Consider the following 26,767-nt stretch of genomic DNA (forward strand, 5'->3'; position numbering starts at 1 on the left):
CAATGCCAAGCACCCGCACCCAGCCGATGGCATATCCAAATAGTGTCGCGCGCGCCAACAGCAATGCGCGCGCAGACCCTGATCCTCAAGACAAAGTTGCTGCCATCGGACTTGCTTCCACCTTGTAGAAGACTAAGTCCTTTCAATTGTAATTATAGAGTAGTTTTTACTTCATTCATTTTCAGTGTACTTCTACAGCTTTCTTAGGTCAACTCATGTAACTTTGGTTTATTTTTTTAAGCATTATTAAGGGGGACCAAAGCATTCAAGCATTCAAACAATTCTCTGTACTGGTCTTTCCTCCCCCCCCCCCCCCCGACACCGCATAGCATCTTGTAATAGCTTTCATCATCCTCAATACAATCATCAGCTTTCATCATCAATTGCTCATTTTCCGCTGCTCAATTGCTCACGACATTGGTTTTCCCGTACGGCACTGACAATCTAGTCTAGCGTACGGAGGGGACCTCAGTTGGCGCATAGCAACCGCACTGACATCGGTTGCTTAGCCTTACGTCGCCCTTCCAAGAAACTTCAGGAAGGCGTCGCGTAACAGTTATTTTATAATAGCAATCCCGAACCTCCCTTTTCTTATTTTCCATTTTTTATTCCATGAATCAGTTGTAATTCCTTAGTTTGGTTTAATATTAGATTATTGTTACATTTAGTAAATATGGATCAATTACATTGGTGCTCTCGTTGTTCTTAATCCATGCCTCTCTACCCTTCTTCCATGCCCAATGCTCAGTTCAACAACCTCTTCGAATCGGTGAGGGCGCTGCAAGAATTGGTGACAGTGATGCAAGAAAGTAATTCTCGTATGAGCTCTTCCATTTGCCGTATGCAATCACTGGTGCAGGAGGAACTGCAATTGGACTCCACGGCTTTAGACGATGCAAAAATAGAGGAGGTCTCTGTGGAAGATACAAGGGGCGGTGCTAGGATAGTCGGTGTCGGCGACAGTGATTCTGATTTGATCGCTGAAAACTCAGGCTTGCTGGATAATTCCAAGGTACCTCCTGAGATGTTAGAAAATCCCGTAGCAGATTAGCTTCTGGGGTACTCTGCAAGTCCTGGACGCCAGGTGTTCGACATAATGTCCAACAGAAGCTACTGCTCCAAGTTGTGGGAAGTTGTTTATAAGGAGAATGGAATTGATTCCACCAGCCGATTCAATGGTGATTATGCTCTCCAACTTGAGAGAATAACTCTCCATTCCTATGACATCAGGGGTGTTAATGAGGTACAAGATGAACTGAAAGGAATTGTCCACTACCTACGAGACCCCAAGCTTTGCACTCGTCTTAGTGGTCTGCTTGGAAATGTAGTGTTATTTGTTGATTTCCTTGAAACTTGCAATAATATGTTGGCTAGAACCATGCTATTTCATTTTCCATTTGATCTAGGTTCAGATTATGGTCACCCACGAAACGTCGCCAAGATGTTTGACGACATGCCTCACTGCCTCTCCATGGTATTTGCTGCTCAACAAACCACCCGCACGTCCGGAAAATTAGTCTGATTTGGACGATAATCACTCACCCCATATGTTCAATGAAATGTCCCATAGCTGCTACTCCAAGGTCATCACTGATGTGCAGTCGAATTCGCAAATCATGGCCCCTGCGATAGCAACTGATTTTGATGTGGGTAAATTAGAGATACTGATTTCTAATGTCGCTCAGGTGTTTGATGAAAGCTCCAGCTCTACTCCTAATATCGAATATGATTCAGAAGATGGAGCCTCAACAAATTTGAACCAGGTGCTTGCTAAAATTACTGAACGAGATATGCGCAGCGAGTTCAATCTAATTACCACCTCACCTTTCGTACAACAATGTGATAAGAGATCAGAATGCAAAAACGAGACCACTGCACTAAAGTGGTTTGATGATATGTCGGGCAGGTATATATATGCATATTCTTTTGATCTTGGCTCAACTAGGTGCATTGAATCTGGGGGTGACATCTTAATTATGGCTGGAATCATATTGATGCACAAGATTAAATGGTTACAATGTCTGTTTGATCCTGGTGTATATGTTGCGCATGATGTTCGATGGGGTGGAAGTTCTCTTAGGCATGTAGACTCCACATTTGGTGCAATTGACGACTTCATTATAGATACCACAAAGCTTTCATTTAAAAGTCCAAATCTGAGAGAACTCTTTAAAGAGCCACTGAAGCACAACATAATGAAAGAGTATATTCGAGTCAATGGGTGGCTTGTGATATATGTCTCCTCATGTGCCTATTGATATATCCAAACTCATCAAGCAATGACCTCTTTCACTTAATTGCAACTAAGTTTGGAGTGACTGATTCATCTGCATTGCTTGAACTGAAATCCAAATGGGATACTGAACCGTCCAACAAGAAGGCTAGAAATATTCTGCAACCTACATTGAGCATGCTTGCCATATCTAGCCCTGCATTTTCAGAAGATTTATCGTTTGCTGCTTTGCTCTTGGAAACAATGTCAACGCTTGATATTGTTATTGAGGTGGACTACATTCTAGGAGATATCCCAAGAGCCACAAGTTACGTGATGGGATATGGCAGTACTTACCAAAGGCAAGTTGGCCATAATGCTTACTTTTGTCTTTGTCGTGAATGATCCTATTTTTGTCAATTGTTGTGGAGTCTATACCACCTGGTTTAGCAGAAAGTTGAGTCTTTCTAATTTTCTCATTGGTGTCATTTTCTGTGTGTTGCTACCTACAAGCTCAACAGGTTGGGGTTACTGCGTTTTGTGTAAATTGAGTGAAGATCAACAATATCTTGATGATTGGATGAGTTGCTGCTGTGGTGGAACTAATAAGGAAAATATGCAGAGTTATGAACAAGAGCTAAATTTCTTTGATACTTCTACATCACCTTTGAAATGGGCTTTCATGCAAGGTTTTACAATGCTCCTTCAGAACAGATATCAAAGGCAAACAATTTATATTCATATTACATTACGCAAGGCCAAGGGAATGAATGTTGTGTGGGAAGAGCCTGTTGAAGTAAATGCCCAATTATTGATGTTCTTCCTTGTACTATTTCTCTTATAGGGATTAAAATCATATGTTGGAGTCTTGTTGCTTCAAACTATATTTACTGGTTTTACAAATGGCAGGCAGAAGCTTGCTTTGAATCTGGAAGACACGGGAGATATGTATTTAACTATAAAAGGCTTAATCTTGCCTTGTAGTCAAATTATTGCAGATGGTGCTTTGAGACATTTTGGAGTGAATTGAATTCTAGTGATATATTGCCTATGCACAATGAAGCAAAGACAATTCTTGAGGGCAAATTCCCTAGCTCAAACATTGAGGACAAGGTTCTTATTGAGGGTGAGAGTATTGTTATGAACATGACCTTTACCAATTATACTATTGGGCTGGTATTTGGGCCAGTTGTTAAAATGAAGAAATACCAATAGGTGATGTGGGATCCGGGTTGAGAAAATCCATTAAAATATTAGAGTGCTGAAGGAAATAGAGAAAATATAAATAGTGTAGTTGTTAGGCTAAGCTAAAACTTGGTCTTTTCTTTTCATTAGCTATTTTCTAATAGCAATCTGGAACCTCCCTTTTCTTATTTTTTTTTTTTTTTTTTCATGAATCAGTTGTAATTCCTCAGTTTGGTTTAATATCGGATTATTGTTACATTTAGTAAATATGGATCCATTACATCTTATATCAGTATTATTTTTAATTCCCATGAATATTAATCAAACAAGGGATAAGACGGTATTAAATTTTTATGCCAAAATTATTTTTGCTTATGCATCCTACCAAAGAGTTCAAGACAAACTGGATCTAATTTTTACAACTGGAATTTCCTTTATATACATCAATCAATACCTATGCATTAATCTCGAACTAAGTTATCAACCGAGAAAAGAGAGAATTTCTTTTTCTATATTTATATTTTAGCTTTTACCTTATTTGAATATACGGAAAAGTTCCAAATCGGAAGAGATTCCTTAACTACAGTGCTACTTTGTAGGAGAATTTCTTTCCAAAATTCTCTCCTTCTGAAAAAGTCTTTATTTGTCATACGTACTTAATTATTTTATTATTAATATCATCACGTTTTTCACGATTAGTATATTTCTTTACGAAAAAAGCCCCCACCCCATGCACGTAAAAGTTAAAACATATCCTAACCCCATCCCTTAAACGTTAACACCGTCATAATATTTTTCCTAAATCCTAATCCAACAACTTTAATTAATCATAATTAGCGTTTGAATAAATAATCGTTTCCTTCCCATAATACACATCCTTTACGTCGCTAGCTCAAAACGCATCACATCACTTTGCTTCCCTTCCTCCTTCCCTCTCCGGTGAGTATTTTTTTCTCTTTAATTTCTCATATTATTTATGATTTTCTTGAATTACATCTGATTGTTCAAGATTAAGCATATGTGAACATCTTTATGTGTCAACATTGTGTTTAATGCCATTATATGATGTGAATATAATGTTGGTAGAGCCTGTTATTGATATTGATTTTCTTTTTCTTTGAATTCAATTTGGGTGCGAATACATTGTAAAAATTATCGATCTTTCTTAAGTAGATTCATAGTAAAAGGATTTGTTTTTTCAATTTGCTGTGGTCAATTGATTTATTGGAATGTAATTTTGTACTACCATTGATATAATTCGGTTCATAATTTTGTTTTATTTTTGATGATTTTTCTTTGTGGGTGAATAGGGTTAGTGACAAGGAGTGGGGAAGATAATATTATCCTACTGATGGTAGGACCAAATTCAAATGGGAATTTAGAGGGGAAGAATAGTATGGAGAATGAGCTTCAGTTATTGCTACTAAGACAGCAACTTGGCCGTAATTTTGGCGGCGTAAGGGAGAGTGGAGATTTGAACATAATTAATAGAAGTGGCAGTGCTCCACCTACTGTAGAAGGAGCATTTAGTTCAATTGGAGGTTTGTTTAGAAATCCCAATTTTCAACAGTTTAGTGATAATGGCAATAGTAGTAATGCAATCTTGACGGAAGATGAAATTCGATCACACCTGGCATACTTATCGTATTATTATTCACACGAGAACGTTAATCCAAGGTTGCCCCCGCCATTGTTGTCTCGAGAGGATTGGAGAGTTGCTCAGAGGGTTCAAGCAGGAGGAAGTGCATTAGGTGAGGTTGAGGGATGGAGAAGAAAGAATTTGACGGATGAAGGTGGTAGTTCATCCTTGTTCACAATGCAGCCTGGTCGGGCAGAAGATGAATTGATAATGTTGAGGAATGCTGCTAGCTTGACAGGAGAACTAAGCTCTGGCTTGGGTGTTAGGAGAAAGAGTTTCGCAGACATAGTTCAGGTTATTTCTCTTGTCTTCTGCTTGATTATGTACTCATCTCCGCCCTCTTTATCTTTGCTCCCGTAGTCTTTTTATGTTCATTCAAATGAATAATGTCGCTGGTATTTTGCATCTCTTAATGTGTAAAAAAGGCCAGCCCGGTGCACAAGGCATCTTGCGTTCATGCAGTGTCCGGGGAAGGGCCGCACTCCAAAGGGTGTGATGTAGACAACCTACCCTAATGCAAGCATTAATGACTGCTTCCACGGTTCGAACCCGTGACCTATAGGTCACACGGAGACAACTACTTGTGTTATATATTACTCCCTTCGTCTCATGTGGCGGTGGTTTGACTCGGCGCAGAGTTTAAGAAAGAAAGGAAATACTTTTGAAACTTATGGTCTAAAACAAACCATAGATATTTGTGTGGCTTTAAATCAATCCATTAAAGATAAAGTAGGAATTCTAAAGATAAATTGTTTCTAAATAAGTAGAGGTGACATCCTTTTCGGACTAACTAAAAAGGAAAGACTGTCACATAAATTGGGACGGAGGGAGTAATATTTTTTTTGCGTTTGCTTTGCTCAAGTGTAGTAGTCAAAAAAAATTCTTCTTATGAATAAGTATTCTTAAATTATTAGTTATAAAACACAGTGAACAGCATAAGATGATAGATGCCATTTTGAAATCGCAATGTTTCGGGAAATCTGTTTATATGCTGAAAGGCATTAAAAAGAAAGCGGTCCCAGTGTATGCATCTGGTTTGATGCAATTAATTAAACTAGGCACTTGTGATCATTTTATTCAAAGATATGAACATTCATAAGAAAGAGATATCAATCAAGAAAAGTTAAATGGACGCTATGACCATCCCTCTGTTGATATTTTCTGAAACTTCCAAACTAAAATGAGATTTTCATTACTCAGGAAGGACTTGACCGAAGTGCATCCCCATCAAATCATCTAGCACATTCAGCAACCACAGAATCTACAGAGGCATCACATACTGGCAAAGCTCCCCCGGGCTTTTCTGGAGTTAAAAAAGTTCAGAATCCCAAGCCATATAGCCCTAATTCTTTTTCACCTGCCATCGATCCATCTTTGAGAAGAAGTATTCCTAGCTCAAAGGGACCTAATGGTCTTTCATCCGGGATGAGTGCAGTTGCTAATACTACTGTCTCTTTCTCCGGCTTAAAACTTCATTGTGATGATAACCTGCGGCTTCAAAGGAACGTACCAAATGGTCATAGTCAGAGTTTGCAACAACAGTTAATTGAAAAGTCTGGAGCTGAAAAATTGGCTGCTATAACTAGTATTTCTGATATTGCAAGGAATAAAAGAGTTGTAAATGACCTTAGTGCTTCTACCTTTGACCTTAATGCACATATGAATTCCCTTAGGGCACCTTCTTCTAACATTCTTCAATCCCAGCTGAATTCTTCTGAGTTTGCCCGTCAAAAAGATTCTAAAGCCCTGCAGCAAGTTGATTATACTGGATATGTACCTGGTGGATATGTGTATAAGCAGAAGATGGAGGCATTGAATAGCAATCTAGGTAAGGATTTCGAATCAAGTAATGATGTTTCCTTTTTGAATTAAATTTTGTATCACTAGTGCTTTTCTTGCTCAAATTGTTCAAAATCTTTCAGGTTTTAGTTTAAATGATGTCGGGGGGAATGGTCGGCATTCGAGGAGTGAAAGCAAGGATCTTGAAAAATTGTATCTTGAGACATTGCTTGCTCAAGAGGAGCAACAACTTCAATCATCCCTTATACCAAATTATGGCAGCTTAAGTGATTGTTATTATGGGAATCATGCTTTTGGCACTGGTATACCATGTCAAGGGAATAAGATGGCAAATTCTTTACACTTGACAGTTGGATCTAGAAGTCATATGTACCAGAATGATCCGCTCCGCCAGATTCCTTCTGTCTTAAGTAATTCCATTGAGGAATCTGCTTTTTCATGGCATTCAAAGATCGTTGCTGACATGGATGGAAGGTTTGCACCGTCTCTACTCGACGATCTCAAGAACAAGAATAGGTCCTTGGAACTTATGGATGTTGCTGATCATGTTGTAGAATTCAGGTTTGGCATAATCTCCGCATTCTAGACACTCTATTGCTTGTCATTTGTATTCCTCCAAATTTATCTACTCTTCGTACTCAGCACCGATCAGCACGGGAGTCGATTTATTCAACAGAAGCTGGAAACTGCTAGTGTCGAAGAAAAGATGAAGATATTCCTGGAAATTCTTTCTCATGCTCATAGTCTAATGACTGATGTCTTTGGCAATTATGTTATACAAAAGGTATATAATGTCATAAACCTATAATTATCTAGATGAATGTTATGTTGATGGTGAAATTGTTTGATCATTATGCAGTTTCTTGAGCATGGCACAGAGAGTCAAAGAAAGGAATTAGCGAGCCAACTTATTGGTCACGTTTTGCCTCTGAGTCTACATATGTATGGTTGCAGAGTAATTCAGAAGGTTGATTCTTATGCTTTCCTCTATGAAAACAGCTTCGTTTACTGTTAGCAAATGTATTTGCATAGGGTCATGTCACATGCATTGCATAGTGAAGTGAATTATCATAACTCTAACTGTCTATTTGTTCAGAATGATGGCATACAAATGCACATTTATCAATTCTTTCAATTAAATGCAGCAGATACAGTGGCCAACTTTGTTCGTGCTAAAACCATGAAAAGAAATAAAAAGAACTTCTTTGTATCTTTTTTTTCCCTCTTTTGAAGTGGTGCTTACACATCCTTAAGAGTCTTTCTCTTCTACTTGAATGGACCAACCCTTTTAGCATCTGTTCCGGTATTCTTCAGGAGGAAGAAAAGAATTGTTCAACCAAATATCCCTCCCCGCCTTTTCTTGTATGATAGATCAGGGTTGGTTACTTCTGGCTATGTTTCGAAATGGACTATTCTCTGAACTTCTTGCTTGCACTTCCTCAGATTTGAGAATCAACCCTTAAAATAAAGTTCAGATATCAGCGAACATTTTGGAATCCGTACACAGAAGGATTAACCAAAATCGTGACAAGGAAAAAGTGTGGAGGTGGACGAAAATGGGGTTAAAGGAGGACAAGAGAGAGATATATTTTGCTTTTTGATGAGCTTATAAAAATATTTTATTGTCTATGATGTCGAATTAACATAAAGAGACGAGATAGAATATTAAACACCAGTGCCTAATATTTCATTCCTTTGTCCCATTTAATAAGTTGTGTGATGATCATAGGCTTTGGAGGTCACTGATGTGGAACTGCAGAGTCAAATGGTTACAGAGTTAGATGGCTCTGTAATGAAATGTGTTCGTGATCAGAATGGTAATCATGTTATCCAGAAGTGCATAGAATGTGTTCCGCAAGATCAAATCCGCTTTATTACAGCATCCTTCTTTGGGCATGTTGTGTCTCTATCTACTCATCCCTATGGCTGCCGTGTAATTCAGGTTTGAATAATTTATTTTCTTAGTAATTTGATTTGATACAACAGTCCCTTTGATCACTTTCTGTCTATCTGTTGTCAGAGAATCCTTGAGCACTGTGATGACCCGGCGACGCAACAGATTATCATGACTGAAATACTGCGGGCTGTATGTACTTTAGTGCTGGATCAATACGGGAACTATGTCGTTCAGGTACTGACTTAAATATAGAGATTTTCTTTCTGATACGCAATCATAACTTGACATCTGCGCCCACTAAATCAGTCCTTTTACAGATATTGTTATGCGGAGCCTTTTTATTTGTTCTGATATTCTTATAGTTGTTTCCTGTCTGCTGCTTATCTTTTTGTAAGAAGCCCGATAGATGTTTTACGTGTGAACTTAAAATATCTCTCTGATGCTCATAGATTTCTTTAGTGACTCGCTGAAGGAGAATAGGGTGTGAGATAATAGTTTGCAGTTGATGAAAGCTTTACTCACACGTCTGTTTTCGTGATCCCATCTCTTCCTTTACATTCTATACTTCTCTAAGATATATGCAAAGAGAACGAGCAAATAATTCTCAGAAACAGAAGTGAGGCAAGTTAGAGGTAGTATCTACTTATGTGCACTGGAAATTCCAGTGCCTGCGCAGTTTCTGATTAACCTGAGGGTTGGAGAATTCCTTTGCACTGTTTTCCTGCAATAACCCTGTAAAGTCCTAACATCAGGTTTCCATTTTCTGGTGTTCTAGGTAACAGTTTTCCTTGTCAATTAAATGATCTCCGATTCATGGGAGGGACAAGGACTAGAAAAGTAAACTAAATCTGGAAACAATACCAATGAATTCCTTTGACAATCTGCACTCTAGCCATAGACGTCTTCAAACTCATATATACTGATGACATGGTTACTACGCGACATGACACTTTCCTGTTGCATATAGGATTCTTCTGTGGATATTGCTTTAGATTTCTGTCTGCATATATTTCTAATAATATATGTGTCAACTTCTATTTCACTAGGGTATCAGTAATCACTTTTTCAGTAATATTCAAAGTCTGAAGTATTTTTGCTTTCTGTATTATAAATTGGGTCGTGAAGTTCACCTTTCCTCTTGATTAGCATGTGCTGCAACATGGTAAACCACATGAGAGGTCTACTATAATAACCAAGCTTACTGGACAAATTGTGAGGATGAGTCAGCATAAATTTGCTTCTAATGTCGTCGAGAAGTGCTTGGTATTTGCCAGTCCAGAGGAACGTCAGATCCTTGTGAATGAAATGCTTGGTTTGACTGATGAAAATGAGCCTCTACAGGTGTGTGAATATTCTATCGACATTTTTAATATTGGCAATAATATACAAGATCATTGAACTTAACTCCTCTTGTATGATTGTTAGGAGTCTACTAAGTCCAACATACTTTTAACTGTCATTTACAATACGGGAAAATTGCACTTCTGGTCCTTGATATCAACAAATTCTGGTTTGGTCCTTATGATATATGGTTATACACATTTAACCCTCAATCAATAAAAATGTGCACTTTTGATCCTTCTGCTCGTGAATCTTCAAAAAATTAATGAACTATTAACTGTTAAACCATTTAATTGCCCATAATTTGTTTAAATTTTGTACTGTTACTCTTTATTTGAGGGTAATAGGGTTCTAAAAATAATCTAAATACAACAACAACAACAACAACAACAACATACCCAGTATTATCCCACACCGTGGGGTCTGGGGAGTGTAGTGTGTACGCAGACCTACCCCTACCTTGTGAGGATAGAGAGGTTGTTTCCAATAGACGCTCGGCTCAGGAAAGCATAAGCACCATATTAATGAAATTATAGACAAGAAGGGACAATACCAAAAATTCATATAAAAGCAAAATAAAAACGACAAAACTGTAAGGTGATCAACAATGAAAGAAAACAACGGTTAGTCATAAAACCTACTACCAACAGAAAGCGAGACTGCGTGCCAATACAACTGTTATGAACACTCTAGACTACCTACTCTACTACCCTAATCCTCGACCTTCATACCTTCCTATGAAGGGTCATGTCCTCGGTCAGCTGAAGTTGCGCCATGTTTTGCCTAATCACCTCTCCCCACCTCTTCTTTGGCCTACCTCTACCTCTCCGTAGGCCTTCCAATGTCAACCTCTCACACCTCCTCATCGGGGCGTCTGTGCTCCTCCTCCTCACATGACCAAACCACCTAAGACGTGCTTCCCGCATCTTGTCCTTAATAGGGGCCACACCTAGGGGTGGACATATTTCGGTCCGAACCGAAAATATTTTTATTTCGGTTTTGGTTATTCGGTTTTTTCGGTCAGTTTCAGTTTAAAATTTTAAAATTTTAGTTTTTCGGTTCGGTTTTCGGTTATTAATTTATTTGGTTCGGTTAACCGAAAAACCGAATTATTAGCATATAGATTCTTTAAGTTCTATATAGGCTAAGCCCATAGGTAATAATATAGGCCCAATTTTGAAGTCCATCAAAGACCCAATCCAAATAAGTAACCCAATCGGCTATTCCTAATTTCCCATTACTTAAGACTTTTAACTCTTAACGAAACTTATCTTTTTTTTCCTAACCTACCGAAATTTTGAAAGAAAACCAACAAATTCGTCAGTCCAATTATTACATAGAGAGAGCCCAATATGATAATGTTCAAACCGAAAACCGATTAGAAATAAACCGAACCGAAATTAGAAAATCGAACTTATTTCAGTTCGGTTTCGGTTACTACTTTTACAAAACCGAAAACCAAATAATCGAACCGAATTTCTTCAAACCGAACCGAATTTCTTCAAGCCGAACCGAACTGACCGAACGCCCACCCCTAGCTACACCCACCTTGTCGCGAATAACCTCATTTCTGATCCTATCTAACATGGTGTGCCCGCACATCCATCTCAACATCATCATCTCTACTACCTTCATCTTCAGTACATGAGCGATCTTGACTGGCCAACACTCAGCCCCATACAATATCGTTGGTCTGACCACCACTCTGTAGAATTTATCCTTAAGTTTCGGTGGCACCTTCTTGTCACACAAAACACCGGAAGCGAGTTTCCATTTCATCCATCCCGCCCCAATACGATGTGTGACATCTTCATCAATCTCCCCATCCCCTGAATAATAGACCCATGGTACTTAAAACTCCCTCTTCTAGGGAAGACCTGCGAGTCCAGCCTCACCTCCGCTTCCCCTCCTTGAGTCTCGCCACTGAACTTATAACATATTTTTTATATGTAAAGGGATCAAAAGTATACATTTTAATTAATTCAAGGTTAAATATGCTTACTGAAATATCATCAGGAGGGCCAAAATTGGAATTTACCAATAACAGAGGGATCAAAAGTGCAATTACCCCTTTACCATGTTTCTCCTACTTGGAAAGTATAAGTTCGAAGACATCTAAACTTTACATGAGAGATGAGCGCTTTCCTCTCCTAAAAACATCTATATTTTCTCCTTAACCATATATTGTTCAGTATACCAGATAGTTTAACACTTCCCCATATTCTATAGTTTAACACTTCTTCCATAATTCATCCCTGTCATCAATCATCATTATATCTTAGCTTACTGACATTTAAGCGGGGAACTTTTTGTTGTGGAGGAATTCAAATTCTTTACTCTAATATCTCCATCTCTATTATCCACGAACGCTGTGTTTTGATCTAATTGAATTCAATCTCCTCCTTTCACAGTTTCCCTCCCACAGAAAGTCTTTCCTCCATTTGTTTAGCTATTTTCCCACTTTTGATGCTATGGAAAATAAGGGCATCGGAAAGGTGGTAATGCATCCAGAATGAAAGATATTGCTTCTTCCGTGGGGTCTCTTCTCTACACTTCTCAATGATGCTTTTCCTTATTCAGATTCCTTGTGTTTTGCTCCCGGGAATAGTCACTTCTCCACCTTTCATCCCACAATCTCAGCCAGATTTGCTCAGTATGGTCTGCATTATGCCAGTGGATATCTACATAATTCGTCTTCTTTCTTTAATGGGATTTTTGGCACCTCTAGTTTAAGTTCATACCTCTGTTAGTTATTATGTCCTAACATCCTTTCTCGAGATGGCTTTTGCACAAAGTCCATCGGTGTTCAAACTGTTCGTTCTGAATAGGAACTTCATTTTCACATGCGAGGAAGGAAAAAGAAAAGAAAGATGAGACTAGCAACTGCGAACATATCTTGCCTTTTCTTTTTGTGCGTATATGTTATCAGCAGAAAAGTTAGTTCATTCAATTTTAATGTTGTTCAATCTAGTTTTACCCTTGATCACTTCAATTGCTGAATGTAGGCTATGATGAAGGATCCGTTTGGAAACTATGTTGTGCAGAAGTTTCTTGAGACCTGTGATGATCAAAGCCGTGAATTAATTCTTTCTCGCATTAGAGTACACCTTAATGCTCTCAAGAAGTACACTTATGGCAAACATATCGTATCTCGTGTTGAGAAGCTCATAGCAACAGGAGGTCAGTAGCCTTGTTTGTCGAAACTCTCTGAATATGCTTACAATAAGTGCCTTTTGGCACACATTCTTCAAGCTGCTTCTCACAACTCTTCATTATGTTCTCTTTTCCAGAGAAACACATAGCTTTATCGTTGAATCCTTCTCGAGGCAATCCAGTTTTGAAGAATTGAAGTTACTACTTATTGTGCACAGCTTACAAACATGGTGGTGTCTTGACTTCTAAAATGATCTTTTTTCGGCATTTGCTTTTATGGGAGGCTGATATTAGTTTTAGTTGTAAATAAGCAGCATTCCGATTAATGCTTCTGCCTGAATAAGACTCTACCTTTCTTAATGTAAATACCACTGTAAGTATTTGCATGAAGAGAGAGGGCCGTGGCGGTTCTGTCATTTTTTGCTGTAAAGATTTACGTTTGTCTTAACAACTGTAAATAAAAAGTGAGTGTTAAATTTTGATGGTCAATAGTCACTACCATCTTGGAGCAGAAATTTTTTCACAGTATATAAGGTGAATATGTCGCGTATTTCTTGTAATTCTTTTCAGGTAATTAGATTGTATAATTCTTATTTGGAAATTGAGTATTAACACCTGCTTAGAGAATCATGATTTGCATAAAAAAAAAATCAGTTATTAAGATAATCTATAGATTTATAAAGAAAAATTTGGTTGAGGTGACAAGTAGAGTATTTTAGAACAATTGAGGGAACAATGTCGAAGGGACTTTGCAAAAAGACCCCTAAGGCTGATTTTCCTCATTTTGTGGTTGCTTTACACATTAAAACTCGAGAGAGGGAATGAGGGATATACTGCTTGATTCGTTATCTATATGTTTGCTTCTTATTTTGTTATTTTTCTTTTTGTTATCCAATTTCTGCGTTTAATGCAATAAAAGACGTACCAATACTTCAATTTCTGATAAATTTTTATCTTACATGTATAACTATTCATTATTTTATTTTTTTGATGTTTTGGTTGAAAATATGCACTTATAGACTGATGATTTGGACCAGCAATGTAATCCAAATTGATTGCAACAATTACTATGGATTTGACTCGATTAATATGCATTTTAAAAAGGAATACATGACTAATCTAACTCGTTTAGTGTAGGATAAACTGGACGAGTTAAACATTTCTTAAAATTATTGGGGTTTTTGCATCTATACCCGATTTTGGGGTCACAATTGAACTTATACCCACTTTGCAAAAAAGTTTGCAAGCGTACCCACTTTACGATCAACTTCAGACTTATCGGGTCTGAAGTTAAAAAAGATTAGTCTGAAGTAAAAAAATTACACTTCAAATGCACTTAAGGTCAAATATGTCTGAAGTGCTTCATGCACTTGAGGCTAATAAGCCTGAAGTACAACTTAAGGCTAAAAAGCCTGAAGTGAAAAATTACACTTCAGATGCACTTGAGGCCAAAAAGCCTGAAGTGCAATTCACTTAAGGCCAATAAGTATGGAGTGAAAATTTGCACTTGAGATGCACTTAAGGCCAAATAGTTCTGAAGTGAAAAATTACACTTCAGATGCACTTAAGGCCAAAAGGTCTGAAGTGCAACAAACGTTTTGCTACACTTAATGTCAATAAGTTTGAAGTGAAAAATTGCACTTAAGGCCAAAAGGTCTGAAGTGCAACAAACGTTTTGCTACACTTAAGGCCAATAAGTCTGAAGTGAAAAATTGCACTTCATATGCACTTAAGGCCAAAAGGTCTGAAGTGCAACCAACATTTTTATGCACTTAAGGTCAAATAGCCCTAAAGTGTAAATTGCCCAGAAACAGAAATTTGTTCTTCGAATTATAACAATCCAATATACGATTTAATACCTAAATCTACTCCAAATGAGCTCAAATTTGAAACATAACCTCCAAATACCATCGGGAACAAACCTCCAATCATCAATTTGTCAAAACAATAATAAATCTAATGAACCCATTTTGCAATTACGAAAAGAAGAAGAAGAAACTCTAAGCAATAGTAAAAAATTAAGCGTCATAACAGCTCACCACTGTAAACATTATAAACTACCTTAAAATATGTTCACAAACACCATATAAAATCATTGTCATCCGAAGAAAAAGAAAAAGAAAAAGAAGACAAAGGAGGAGGAGGAGAAAAGAGACCTCAAGTTATTTAAAAAATGGGTACAAGTTAAAAAAATTTTAAAAAGTGAGTATAGGTAAAATGGGGGCGACAAAATAGGCTGTCTGTGCAATTTTTTGAAAATTAACGCTATAAGTAGGTTTTGGACAAAAAAGAATATGAGATATGAAAAAAGTAATTTTTGAAGTTGAGTTGCAACAAAATATTTGAAAATTTAAATTATATTTGAATATGCATTTCTTTTACAAAGTGGTGGTTAAATCGACATTGTTGTATGGGATGGGGTATTGTTCAGTCAAGAATTCTCGTGTTCAGAAAATGAAAGTAGTTGAGGTGCATGTGCGGGCATACCAAGTTAGATAAGATTATGAATGAAATTATTCGGAAAAAGGTAGGAGTGGCCCCGTGGAGGATAAGGTGCGAGAGGTGAGGCTGAGATGGTTTCTGGCATGTGGAGAGAGAAACACCAGTCAGGAGGTATGAGAGGTTGGCCTTGGTAGGTATGAGGAGGGGGTAGAGGTAGGCCAGAGATGATTAGGCGGGATATGACACAACTGCATCTTAGAGGACATGACCCTTGATAAGAGAGTGCAAATGTCAAGAATTATGATGGACGATTAATATGCAGCCGCGTGTTTCCAGTTTTCTTTCTAAGATCGGCAGCGGTAGTGTTAGCATGATATCTGTTTATTCTTGAATTGCTGGTACTATCTAATATTTGATTGCATTCTTTCGTTTTAGTTTTCTTGATACCTTATTGTTGTTACCACTTATTTTTTTCATCTTGTCTTTAGCCCAGTATCTATCGAAAATAGCCTTTCTGTCCTTCTAGGGTAGGGGTAAAATCTGCATACACGCTACCTTTCCCAAACCCACTCGTGGGAACTTACTGAGTTTGTTGTTGTCGTTGTATTTAGACATGAATTTCACTTGGTAAAAAAATTACAGTTTTAAAATAAAAAAATACTGCTTGCTTAAAAAAAAAGGTAAAACTCACTTTTCATATTTAGAACTCATCAAAAAAATTCGAAATCCATCTTCAAAAATTCAGTTAGATATATAACCAAACAATATTTTGAAGATGAGTTTCGGAATAAAGGAAAAAAATTATACATGAACAAAAAATTTGTTTATTGAAAAGTTACTACTGTTATAAGAGAAATCAAATTATGTTGGATGTCTACTCTTCCTCCATGATCTTCTCAAATGCTTAATGACATATTCAATGACATATTTCTATGCTTAATGACATATTCAATGACATATTTTTATTCACTTTTCATGCCTATATAAAAGCCTTATAATAGATAGGAAAAACACACAATTGAAGAAGAAATAAGAATCTATCTTCCTCTCTTTCTCTCTATATCTCTTAGCTTATTTTTCCTTGTTCGATATTGTTATTTTGAGTTATATTTATAACACGTTATCAGCACGATTGTCACCTTCATTTGCACAATCACATCCTAGTTGTGTTCGATTCTCCTTCAGGTATATCACTATATATTCTTTTAGTTTATGATAATATATATGCACCAATATACTATTTATTAACAAATTCATATACTGTTAAGTATTTATTTTAGTTGATCATGTTACTGAAGTTCTCTTACCTCGCTTATTGTTAAAGAAAATATAAGATATAGATCTTAAGTGCGTTAAACTAACAAAAATAATTTAATAAATATGTGTGGACTTGCGTAGAGCAAAACTTATCTCCAAGACATTCTACAAAAATAAAATAGTGATAACCAAGGCGACAAAGTAATTATTGTACATACTAGTTTAAATTACTTTACAATTGGTGGAAAGTAATATTTGAATACATTCACTCTTATCACCGTATATGGTTATTCCTCAAATCCACATTTATAATAAATTGCTTTTCTTTTACCATACTAAATATATCTCTTTGTATTTATTCGTATACTCCATAATTCTTGTTTATTTGACATATATATTATATGTTACTTTTTATACTACATGCTTGAAATGATCAACTTCTTAATTAGTTGTCTGATTTATTTTTACAAGTATATTTTAATTGTAAATTATTTTTATTTGTTCTAACCCATTTACTTTTGTGATTAGTTTCAATATGTCAAACTTGTCAAAGCTTGAATTCGTGGCACTAGACATTACCGGGAATAATTATTTATCATGGGTCCTTGATGCTGAAATTCACCTTGACGCTAAAGGTCTTGGAAATACTATTATATAAAAAAATGAAGCATCAAATCGGGATAAAGCGAAGGTCATGATTTTCCTTCGTCATCATCTACATGAAGGGTTAAAAACTGAATATTTAACTGTAAAAGATCCACTTGAGTTATGGATTAATTTGAAAGATCGATATGACCACCTAAAACTTACGGTATTACCGAAAGCTTGGTATGAATGGATACATTTAAGGTTGCAAGACTTTAAAACCGTAAGTGAGTATAATTCGGCTCTCTTTAAAGTAAAGTTCTCTATTAAAATTATGTGGAGGCACTATCACAGATGAGGACATATTAGAAAAAATATTTTCTACTTTTCACGCTTCAAATGTGGTGTTACAACAACAATACCGTGAAAAGGATTTTAAGAAATATTTTGAGTTAATCACATGCCTACTTGTGGCAGAGCAGAATAATACTCTATTAATGAAAAATTATGAAACCCGTCCCACTGGGTCAGCACTATTCCCGGAAGTGAATGTTGTAGCAGCATATGATAAGTCTGAAAGAAAAAAAAATAATTACTTTAATCGTGGACATAGTCGTAGACGTGGACGTGGCAGGGGACGAAACAATTATCGTCATTATGGTAAAAATAAACAGGAGAACAATAAGGGTTCTCAAATTAATCCTTCAAAAGGTAAAATTAGTATGTGTCACCGATGTGGTATGAAAGGTCATTGGGCACGCATTTGTCGTACGCCAGATTATTTTGTCAAACTTTATCAAGCCTCCCTTAGAAAGAAAGAAAATAATCTGGAGGCACACTTGACCTTTCAAAATAATGATGATGAAGCAGGTCCCTCAAACAAATATGATTCTGAGGCACATCTTGCATATAAAGATGATGATTTTGGAGACCTAGCAAATATTACTCATTTAGAAGCTGGAGACTTTTTTGAGGATATTGACTGAAGAACTAATCATCTTACTGGGAATAAAGCTATAATAAAAGTTGTTATTTTATTATGTTTGCAACTAGTTTATTTTTCTTAAGTGTATTTTCCTAATGTATCATGTGTTGCTAGTTTCTACATTCCTAATGTATTTCTTAATATATATTTTGTTTGTCTTTCATATTTCTTATAATGTACTTTTTGATATTTTTTTATGAAGAATATGAAAATTTTTCGGTCTTCAGTTGGACTCAAGATTAATAAAGATGATATATGTCTTCTGGATAGTGTTACAACACACACTATTTTAAGAGATAAGAGATATTTCTCTTATTTGGTAATGAAAGAAGCCAATGTTAATATAATATCCGGTAGTACAAAATTAATTGAAGGTTCTGGAAGAGCTAATTTATTACTACCAGGAGGAATAAATTTGGCTATTGATGAAGCACATATTGTAGTAAATCTCAAAGAAACTTATTAAGTTTCAAAGATATTCGCCAAAATGGCTACCATATTGAGACTACAAATGATGAAAAGATTGAATATCTTTATATTACTACAATAATGTTTGGTAAGAAATATGTGCTTGAAATGTTACCTGCTCTTTCCTCCGGCTTATACTACACAAGTATTAGCAAGATTGAAACGCATGCCATAGTAAATGAAAAGTTTACTAATCAAGATAAGTTTATTACTTGGCATGACCGGTTGGGTCATCCTGGTTCTACAATGATACGTAAAATAATTGAGAATTCACATGGACATTCAATGAAGAACCATAAGATTCTTCAATTTAAAGAATTCTCTTGTGCTGCATGTTCTCAAGGCAAATTAATTATTAGACCATCAGCTATTAAAGTTAGGATGGAATCCCCTATATTTCTGAAACGTATACAGGGTGATATATGTGGGCACATTCACCCTCCATGTGGACCATTCAGATATTATATGGTTTTGGTAGATGCATCTACAAGATGGTCATATGTGTGCTTACTATCAACTCGCAATATGGCACTTGCGAGATTGTTGGCTCAAATAATAAACCTAAGAGCACAATTTCCAGATTATGCAATTAAGACAATTCGTCTTGATAATGCTGGTGAGTTTACATCCCAAGCCTTTAATGATTATTGTATATCAACTGGGATAACAATTGAGCATCTGGTTGCTCATGTTCATACACAAAATGGTCTAGCGGAATCATTGATCAAACGCCTCCAATTAATTGCTAGACCAATGCTTATGAGAACAAACCTTCCCATTTCAATATGGGGTCATGTTATTTTACATGCAGCAACACTTGTGCGGATAAGGCCCACAAGTTATCATAAAGTCTCCCTATTGCAATTGGCTTTTGGTCAGGAGCCAAATATTTCTCATCTTAGAATCTTTGGTTGTGTGATATATGTTCCAATTGCTCCACCACAACGCACAAAGATAGGTCCCCAAAGAAGGTTGGGAGTATATGTTGGGTATGAATCTCCTTCTATTATAAAATATCTGGAGCCTATGACTAGAGATTTATTTACAGCAAGATTTTCTGATTGTCATTTTGATGAATCAGTATACCGAATATTAGGGGGAGAAATAAGCAGCTGAGAAAGAAGATAGATTGGAATGTATTATCACTATCTCATTTAGATCCTCGAACAAATCAATATGAACAAGAGGTTCAAAAGATAATTCATTTGCAAAATATTGTAAATCAACTGCCAGATGCATTCACTGACCTACCAAGGGTGACTAAGTCATATATTCCAGCTGCTAATGCTCCAATTCGAGTGGATATCCTGGTAGGATAATTAATTAAAGCAAATAATTTTAAACCACGCTTGAAACGTGGTAGACCTATCGGTTCTAAGGATAAAAATCTTCGAAAAAGAAAAGGAGCAAATGATCAAAGTGATCATAATACGGAGGTAGTGACTCAAGAAGAGCACAAAGATATAACAAATGATAAAACCTCAAGGGAGGTTCAGGTACCTGAAAATGAAAAGAATAGAGAGATCTCAATAAGTTATGTCTTAACGGAAAAAAGATGGAACCGAAATAATATTGTTATCGATAACGTTTTTGCTTATAATGTCGCTATTGAAATAATGCAACAAGATGAGGATCTTGAACCAAAATCTGTTGATGAATGTAGACAGAGAAATGATTGGCCAAAATGGGAAGATGCTATCCAGGCAGAATTAACTTCACTTGCGAAACGTGAAGTTTTTGGGGTCTGTAGTCCAAACACCAAATGGTGTTAAGCCTGTTGGCTATAAATGGGTTTTTGTACGTAAAAGGAATGAGAAAAATGAGGTACAAAGATATAAGGCACGCGTTGTTGCACAAGAATTTTCACAAAGGCTTGGTATCGATTATGAAGAGACGTATTCTCCTGTTATGGATGCTATAATGTTCCGTTATCTCATTAGTTTTGCTGTCCATAAAAATCTTGACATGCATTTAATGGATGTGGTTACAACCTACCTTTACGGCTCACTTGATAATGAGATATACATGAAAATTCCCCAGGGATTTAAAATGCCTGACGCACATAATTCAAAGTCCCGGAAAATGTTTTCAATCAAATTGCAAAGATCTTTGTATGGTCTAAAGCAATCAGGTAGAATCTGGTATAACCGCCTTAATGAGTATTTATTAAAGGAAGGTTATATAAATGATACCATTTGTCTATGTGTTTTTATAAAGAAAACAACATCAGAGTTTGTTGTACTTGCTGTATATGTTGATGACATAAACCTTATTGGAACTCCTATAGAACTCCAAAAGGCAATTGATTATTTAAAGAAGAAATTTGAGATGAAAGATCTCGGAAAAACAAAATTATATCTTGGTTTGCAAATTGAACATTTGGCAAACGGGACTTTTGTTCATCAATCTGCCTACATAGAAAAGGTATTGAAACGGTTTTACATGGATGGAGCACATCCATTAAGTACTCCGATGATTGTTCGGTCACTTGATGTGAATAAGGACCCGTTCCGACCTCAAGAAAAGAATAAAGAACCTCTTGGTCCTGAAGTACCATATCTTAGTGCAATTGGTGCACTTATGTATCTTGCTAACACTACAAGGCCTGACATAACTTTTTCAGTTAATGTCTTAGCAAGATATAGCTCTGCTCCTATAATGAGACATTGGAATGGAATCAAACACATATTGCGATATCTAAAAGGGACTATCGATATGGGATTATTTTATGGAAATGATTGCAATCCCGATCTTGTTGGTTATGCCGATGCTGGGTATTTATCTGACCCACATAAGGCTCGATCTCAAACAGGCTATGTGTTTACATATGGAGGTACTGCCATATCTTGGCGATCGACTAAGCAATCAATAGTGGCTACTTCATCTAATCATGCTGAGATAATTGCTATTCATGAAGCAAGTCGAGAATGTGTATGGTTGAGGTCTATAATACACCTTATTCGAGACAAGTGTGGTTTGAAGTGTGATAAATTACCCACAATTTTGTACGAAGACAATGCAGCATGCATAGCCCAATTGAAAGGAGGATTCATAAAAGGGGATATGACAAAGTACATTTCACCAAAGTTATTTTTCACACATGATCTTCAAAAGAATGGTGATATCAATATGCAACAGATCCGTTCAAGTGATAATATGGCTGATTTGTTCACCAAATCTCTACCGACGTCAACCTTTAAGAAACTAGTGTACAAGATTGGGATGCGAAAGCTCAAGGATGTGAATTGATGCTCTCATCAGGGGGAGTTAATACGCGTTGTACTCTTTTTTCCTTACAAGGTTTTGTCCCACTGGGTTTTTCTTGCAAGGTTTTTAATGAGGCAACCAAAAGACGTATTTCTAAACATGTGTACTCTTTTTCCTTCACTATGATTTTTTTTTTCAATAGAATTTTTCCTAATAAGGTTTTAGCGAGACACATTATCTATGGACATCCAAGGGGGAGTGTTATAAGAGAAATCAAATTATGTTGGATGTCTACTCTTCCTCCATGATCTTCTCAAATGCTTAATGACATATTCAATGACATATTTTTATTCACTTTTCATGCTTATATAAAGGCCTTGTAATAGATAGAAAAAATACACAATTGAAGAAGAAATAAGAATCTCTCTTCCTTTCTTTCTCTCTATATCTATTTGCTTGTTTTTCCTTGTTCGATATTGTTATTTTGAGTTATATATATAACAACGGCTAAAAAGTTGGAATATTTCAAGACGAAAGAGGGCAGAGAAGGGAGCGGGGAGGGCAATTTTGGAATATCATGGTAGGGACAAAATTGGAAATCTGGCACTAGGGTTTTAGGCACCCTTTTTATAACACCACCATTATTACGTCTTCCTCTTGCAGGCAACAGCGGCGCTAGAACTTGGTATCCTCCCCATCTCAGCCCCAAACATGGTACATTTCCCCTCAATCTTTCACCCTGCTTTCTGGATATTTACTTGCCTTGTTTTTTTTACGGTTCAATTTTAATAATGTCATACTCCTATTGTTTTTAATTTTTTTTTTTTGTATCGATTCCATTTTCGATTTTTAGATGAGCGCTCATCTGTAAGCATTTTTCAGTTGCTAATTGCATAGCTTGATTTTCTGGTTTAGTATGATTCGGGAAAGTTGGGCCAAAATTGGGCCAGAATTGGAATTTACTAATTAATTGGACGTAAACCTTAGGAAATTGCCTGACTGCGAGATATTTTGTGATATTAATTTTTTTTAATTTCTTTTCTCCTTTCGCTAGCAGTAATTATGTTACTTTCTAAGAAAACATTGTGCTATTTGGGATGCTTCACGAGAAAGTATGTTCCTTTCATTTTACTGATATGTTTTAAGTAATTGATGAATGGGGAAGTAGCCTTTTTCTTGCCTTAACAAATACAGGTTTTTGTTCTGTCTCTTATCTGTACTAGCTATATGCACCAACTGATAATTGTATGTCATGTTCTACTATATTTATGCAAACCTTGTCACTTAACCACTGTTAAAGAAAATAGAAATATACTAGTAGATCTTCATTAGTCAAAGTGAAACACATGAAATTCATTATAGACCTTTATTATCAAAAAGGGCAGCCTTGTGAGTGAAGCACCCCGTTTTAACGCGGGGTCCGGGGAAAGGGCCTCACCTTATGAGGTGTGATGTAGGCAACCTACTTCGATGCAAGCATTAGTGGTTGAATCCACGGCTCGAACCCGTGACCTCTAGGTCCCATGGAGACAACTTTACCGCTGCTCAACCGCTGCCCTTCTGGACTTTCTTTATTATCAAAGAAAGTAAAATAAAAAATAACTTTGTTTAACACTGACTCATTAATATTACTCTTTTAACTTGTTAATGGTTATTACTTGGTTTATGCATTCAGGTTCAGGTAATACTATTAGGTCCCTTGGTCTTTTTCACTTCACTTATAACATGTATATTTACCAAACAAGTCTGTGTTTATATTGTTTGCTGGAAAATTGACAAAAAAAATTGTTTTACCTGGTAGCTTTTTACACCCTTGAGTTGGATGAAAGCAAACTGATGATAGTCCATAACTAGATTGATGTGATTCATTATTTTTGTTCTGTTGTTGTTTCAACTCAATTGATTGGTTTAACAAATGCTTTGGTTAGATGAGATTATGTCTTGGGTCCTACTGAGAGCTCCATTTTTCTGTCTCTTCTCTTTTAATCTGCTCTACAAATGTGAAATTTTAACCAAACATTTTAATACCAGCCGAAGCAAATACATGAGATCAAGGATTTCCTTCTCACAGCTAGAAGGAAGGATGCACGGTCAGTCAAGATAAAGAAGAACAAGGATATGGTCAAGTTCAAGGTTCGCTGCTCCAAGTACCTTTACACACTTTGTGTGTCCGACTTTGAGAAGGCTGACAAATTGAAGCAATCACTTCCTCCAGGTTGGTATTTCCTGACGTGCTAACTTTGTGCTATGTATTTTGATATTCTCTACACAACAATGTATGTCTCTGCCTTCTGCTATATCTAAGTCACTGCACTTGCGATGTATGATACATTTTATTTGTGTGTACATGATTTTCAAGAACTTAACAGATGGAATATTTTATGATTTGTAGGTTTGAGCGTGCAAGACCTCTGAAGATGGAAAGCATCAATCTTTTTCCTTACAAGTTATTAGACAATGGAGAATTTTGAAAGAACTCATATGTTTGTTGTTCTTTCATATTTTCTTGCCTTTCTGCCGTGTCCTAAGTATTGAGCATTTAGAAACACATTGCTTTTTTTTTACCCCGGTTACATTAATATGAACCCTTTTCGTGTCAAATGAATTTTGATTGTTAGATGCCAAGATTTACACACTTAATTTACTTTCTCATTTAGTTCTTTTGGGAATTTTCAGCAGAGTCTTTATATTCTGAGGATTCTTGACATTATCTTTAGATTTTTGATGTGCATCGCCATCCTCTTGCTGTTTTTCGGCCCCTTTCATAGAAAGGAGTTTAGCAGAATTTCCTACCAACTGCTGAACTTTTCGGCCACGTGGTCAACATTTAGACTGTCTGATACCTGATAAAATGAATTTCGTTCCTAGGATTAAAAGCTTAATGAAGTCACATTTGGCCGTTGTATTGTATTCGTTTGCCTTTACTGTTTTGGAAGGGCATTCCCCTTGTAAGGTAAATGAGCGGTGATTTGCCCCTTGTTCGCCTCATGGGCAATACTTTTGATTTTTGAACTTAAAGGTTTGCCCGTGGAGATAAAATAAATCACAGACTATCCATTTTCAAGGTGGAGTGTAATTTCCTGAGAAATGAGCAGGGCTCAAATAATGCTAGAAGAGCATGTAGAACTTAAGTAGAATCTCATCAATAATAAATGGGTTGTAGCCCTTTGGCCCAGAATTAGCACCTTAGTTATCGTTTTAAAGCCTTAAATCCTTTGCAGCTCAATAACTCCACTTACGTCTGTCTTTTATAGGTAGATACGTATGTATACATTTCTATAACCGGAGAGTCCCTGTACTCAATACTCTCAAGAGATACACACCCATCAAGTTAGTATGCTAAAGGATATCAGTGCTCTTTATACAGAAACTTCTCCTGAAAGTGCCTTTTTACAAAAGAACTCTTTTAATAGCATCAATGAACTGTAGTTCAGTCTTCAATTTCATATCTAACTCCACCTTCACTTTATTATATTAATACTATATTAATGTATGAGTGTATCTCATAGGAGTCCAATAGATTGTATATATCTATCTATAGATTTCACGAGTCTTGTCTAAATCACTTACGGCACAGCAAGTTTCAATAACAAGAATAGGGCTGACAATTGACAAATGTTGATGAACTTCACTTGGCAAATGTGAATGAACTTCAATTCCAATGAAAGAATTATCTTTGTGCTCAAGCATAAGGCAATGTGAAACTCAAAAGTGGTGATTTGACGTGCGAGAATCAGAATGGACCAACGTACAGATGGAAATTGACACCAATACACAGTTTTAGCACCTCCGGATCAGCATATGGCACCTAGCCAGAGAACTTGCTCTCAGCAACAACAACAACGACGACGACCCAATAAAATCCCATTAGTGAGGTCTGGGGAGAGTAATGTGTACGCAAACCTTACCCCTACCCCGAGGGAGTAGAGATATTATTTTCGAAAGACTCTCGGCTCAAGAAGACGAAAAGAGACAATGTCAGTATCACCAATAAAAACCATAGGAAAAATAACATCATGAAAATGAGAAAGTAGATGCAAAGCAAACGCGATAGACAATACATAGACCCGACACTATGGAAAACAAAAGCGTAGTAAGACACAACCTTGCTACTAGTTGACATCGACAAAAACCCTACCAGAGTAGCCTCACAAAGGTACGAAGTAAGGGAGACTCAACTATGTACCTCCTAACCTACAACTCTAATATTGACCTCCACAACTTCTTATCAAGAGCCATGTCCTCGGAAATCTGAAACCTCGCCATGTCCTGCCTGATCACCTCTCCCCAATACTTCTTAGGCCGTCCCAGTGTTATAAATAGCGCTCGCCTCAGCGCTAATAGCATGAGGCGAGGCGATGCGAGCAGCCTGCGCTATTTTGGTTTTGTTGCGTTGCGATTGTAAAAGGCGAGCGCCTCTGCCTGCGTAGCGAGAGACGCTATGTAGCGAGAGGCGAGCTGTGGCGTTGCTTTTTGAAAATAAAGAAAGAAAAAGGCTTAGATATTTAAAAAAAAAAAGACCAACGACTTAACACATTAGGGTTGCAGCGATTTCATGTTTCTTTCTTCTTCAACCTTCTAACAACAGAGCAGCCA

General features: G+C 36.6%; 3 protein-coding genes and 1 long non-coding RNA gene across 6 annotated transcripts; all 4 read left to right on the plus strand.

Annotated features, from left to right (window-relative positions):
* The first annotated feature begins 591 nt into the window (after window positions 1-591).
* On the plus strand, window positions 592-3,664 carry LOC138906968 (uncharacterized). The gene is made up of 2 exons (XR_011414588.1): window positions 592-2,574; window positions 2,734-3,664. It is a non-coding gene; the product is annotated as an uncharacterized lncRNA (long non-coding RNA).
* A 513-nt stretch (window positions 3,665-4,177) lies between these two features.
* On the plus strand, window positions 4,178-13,742 carry LOC104094924 (pumilio homolog 4-like). 3 transcript variants are annotated; one of them, XR_011414589.1, is made up of 11 exons: window positions 4,178-4,336; window positions 4,708-5,330; window positions 6,237-6,864; window positions 6,959-7,397; window positions 7,479-7,620; window positions 7,696-7,803; window positions 8,566-8,778; window positions 8,857-8,967; window positions 9,880-10,073; window positions 13,072-13,254; window positions 13,365-13,478. XR_011414589.1 is itself a non-coding variant. In XM_009600949.4 (11 exons), the coding sequence occupies exons 2-11, from the start codon at window positions 4,749-4,751 to the stop codon at window positions 13,421-13,423; spliced, it is 2,652 nt and encodes an 883-aa protein (XP_009599244.1). In that variant the 5' UTR covers window positions 4,178-4,336; window positions 4,708-4,748; the 3' UTR covers window positions 13,424-13,742. The 3 variants fall into 3 exon arrangements, 2 of the variants coding, with proteins under 2 accessions (XP_009599244.1, XP_018625798.1); XM_009600949.4 differs by having other exon boundaries at window positions 9,880-10,074; window positions 13,080-13,254; window positions 13,365-13,742; XM_018770282.3 differs by having other exon boundaries at window positions 9,880-10,074; window positions 13,119-13,254; window positions 13,365-13,742.
* Window positions 13,743-18,008: 4,266 nt separating this feature from the next.
* On the plus strand, window positions 18,009-18,497 carry LOC138907365 (uncharacterized). The gene has a single exon (XM_070197963.1). The coding sequence runs from the start codon at window positions 18,009-18,011 to the stop codon at window positions 18,495-18,497; it is 489 nt and encodes a 162-aa protein (XP_070054064.1).
* A 4,248-nt stretch (window positions 18,498-22,745) lies between these two features.
* Window positions 22,746-24,796, plus strand: LOC104094916 (large ribosomal subunit protein eL38-like). Its single transcript, XM_009600941.4, has 3 exons — window positions 22,746-22,885; window positions 24,203-24,386; window positions 24,564-24,796. Exons 1-3 carry the CDS (start codon window positions 22,883-22,885, stop codon window positions 24,584-24,586), a joined length of 210 nt encoding a protein of 69 aa, XP_009599236.1. The 5' UTR covers window positions 22,746-22,882; the 3' UTR covers window positions 24,587-24,796.
* The last annotated feature ends 1,971 nt before the right edge of the window (window positions 24,797-26,767 follow it).

Source organism: Nicotiana tomentosiformis, chromosome 3 (assembly GCF_000390325.3).
Source record: "Nicotiana tomentosiformis chromosome 3, ASM39032v3, whole genome shotgun sequence".
In the NCBI taxonomy this organism is placed as follows: domain Eukaryota; kingdom Viridiplantae; phylum Streptophyta; class Magnoliopsida; order Solanales; family Solanaceae; genus Nicotiana; species Nicotiana tomentosiformis.

Bases quoted from the DNA above. Each gene is read 5' to 3' on its own strand.
- LOC104094924 (XM_009600949.4), top strand. From the start codon at position 4,749: ATGGTAGGACCAAATTCAAATGGGAATTTAGAGGGGAAGAATAGTATG. The intron at 5,331-6,236 runs GTTATTTCTCTT...TTCATTACTCAG, and splicing joins GTTTCGCAGACATAGTTCAG to GAAGGACTTGACCGAAGTGC. The intron at 7,804-8,565 runs GTTGATTCTTAT...TGATGATCATAG, and splicing joins GTTGCAGAGTAATTCAGAAG to GCTTTGGAGGTCACTGATGT.
- LOC138907365 (XM_070197963.1), top strand. From the start codon at position 18,009: ATGAAAAATTATGAAACCCGTCCCACTGGGTCAGCACTATTCCCGGAA.
- LOC104094916 (XM_009600941.4), top strand. The intron at 24,387-24,563 runs GTTGGTATTTCC...TATGATTTGTAG, and splicing joins GAAGCAATCACTTCCTCCAG to GTTTGAGCGTGCAAGACCTC.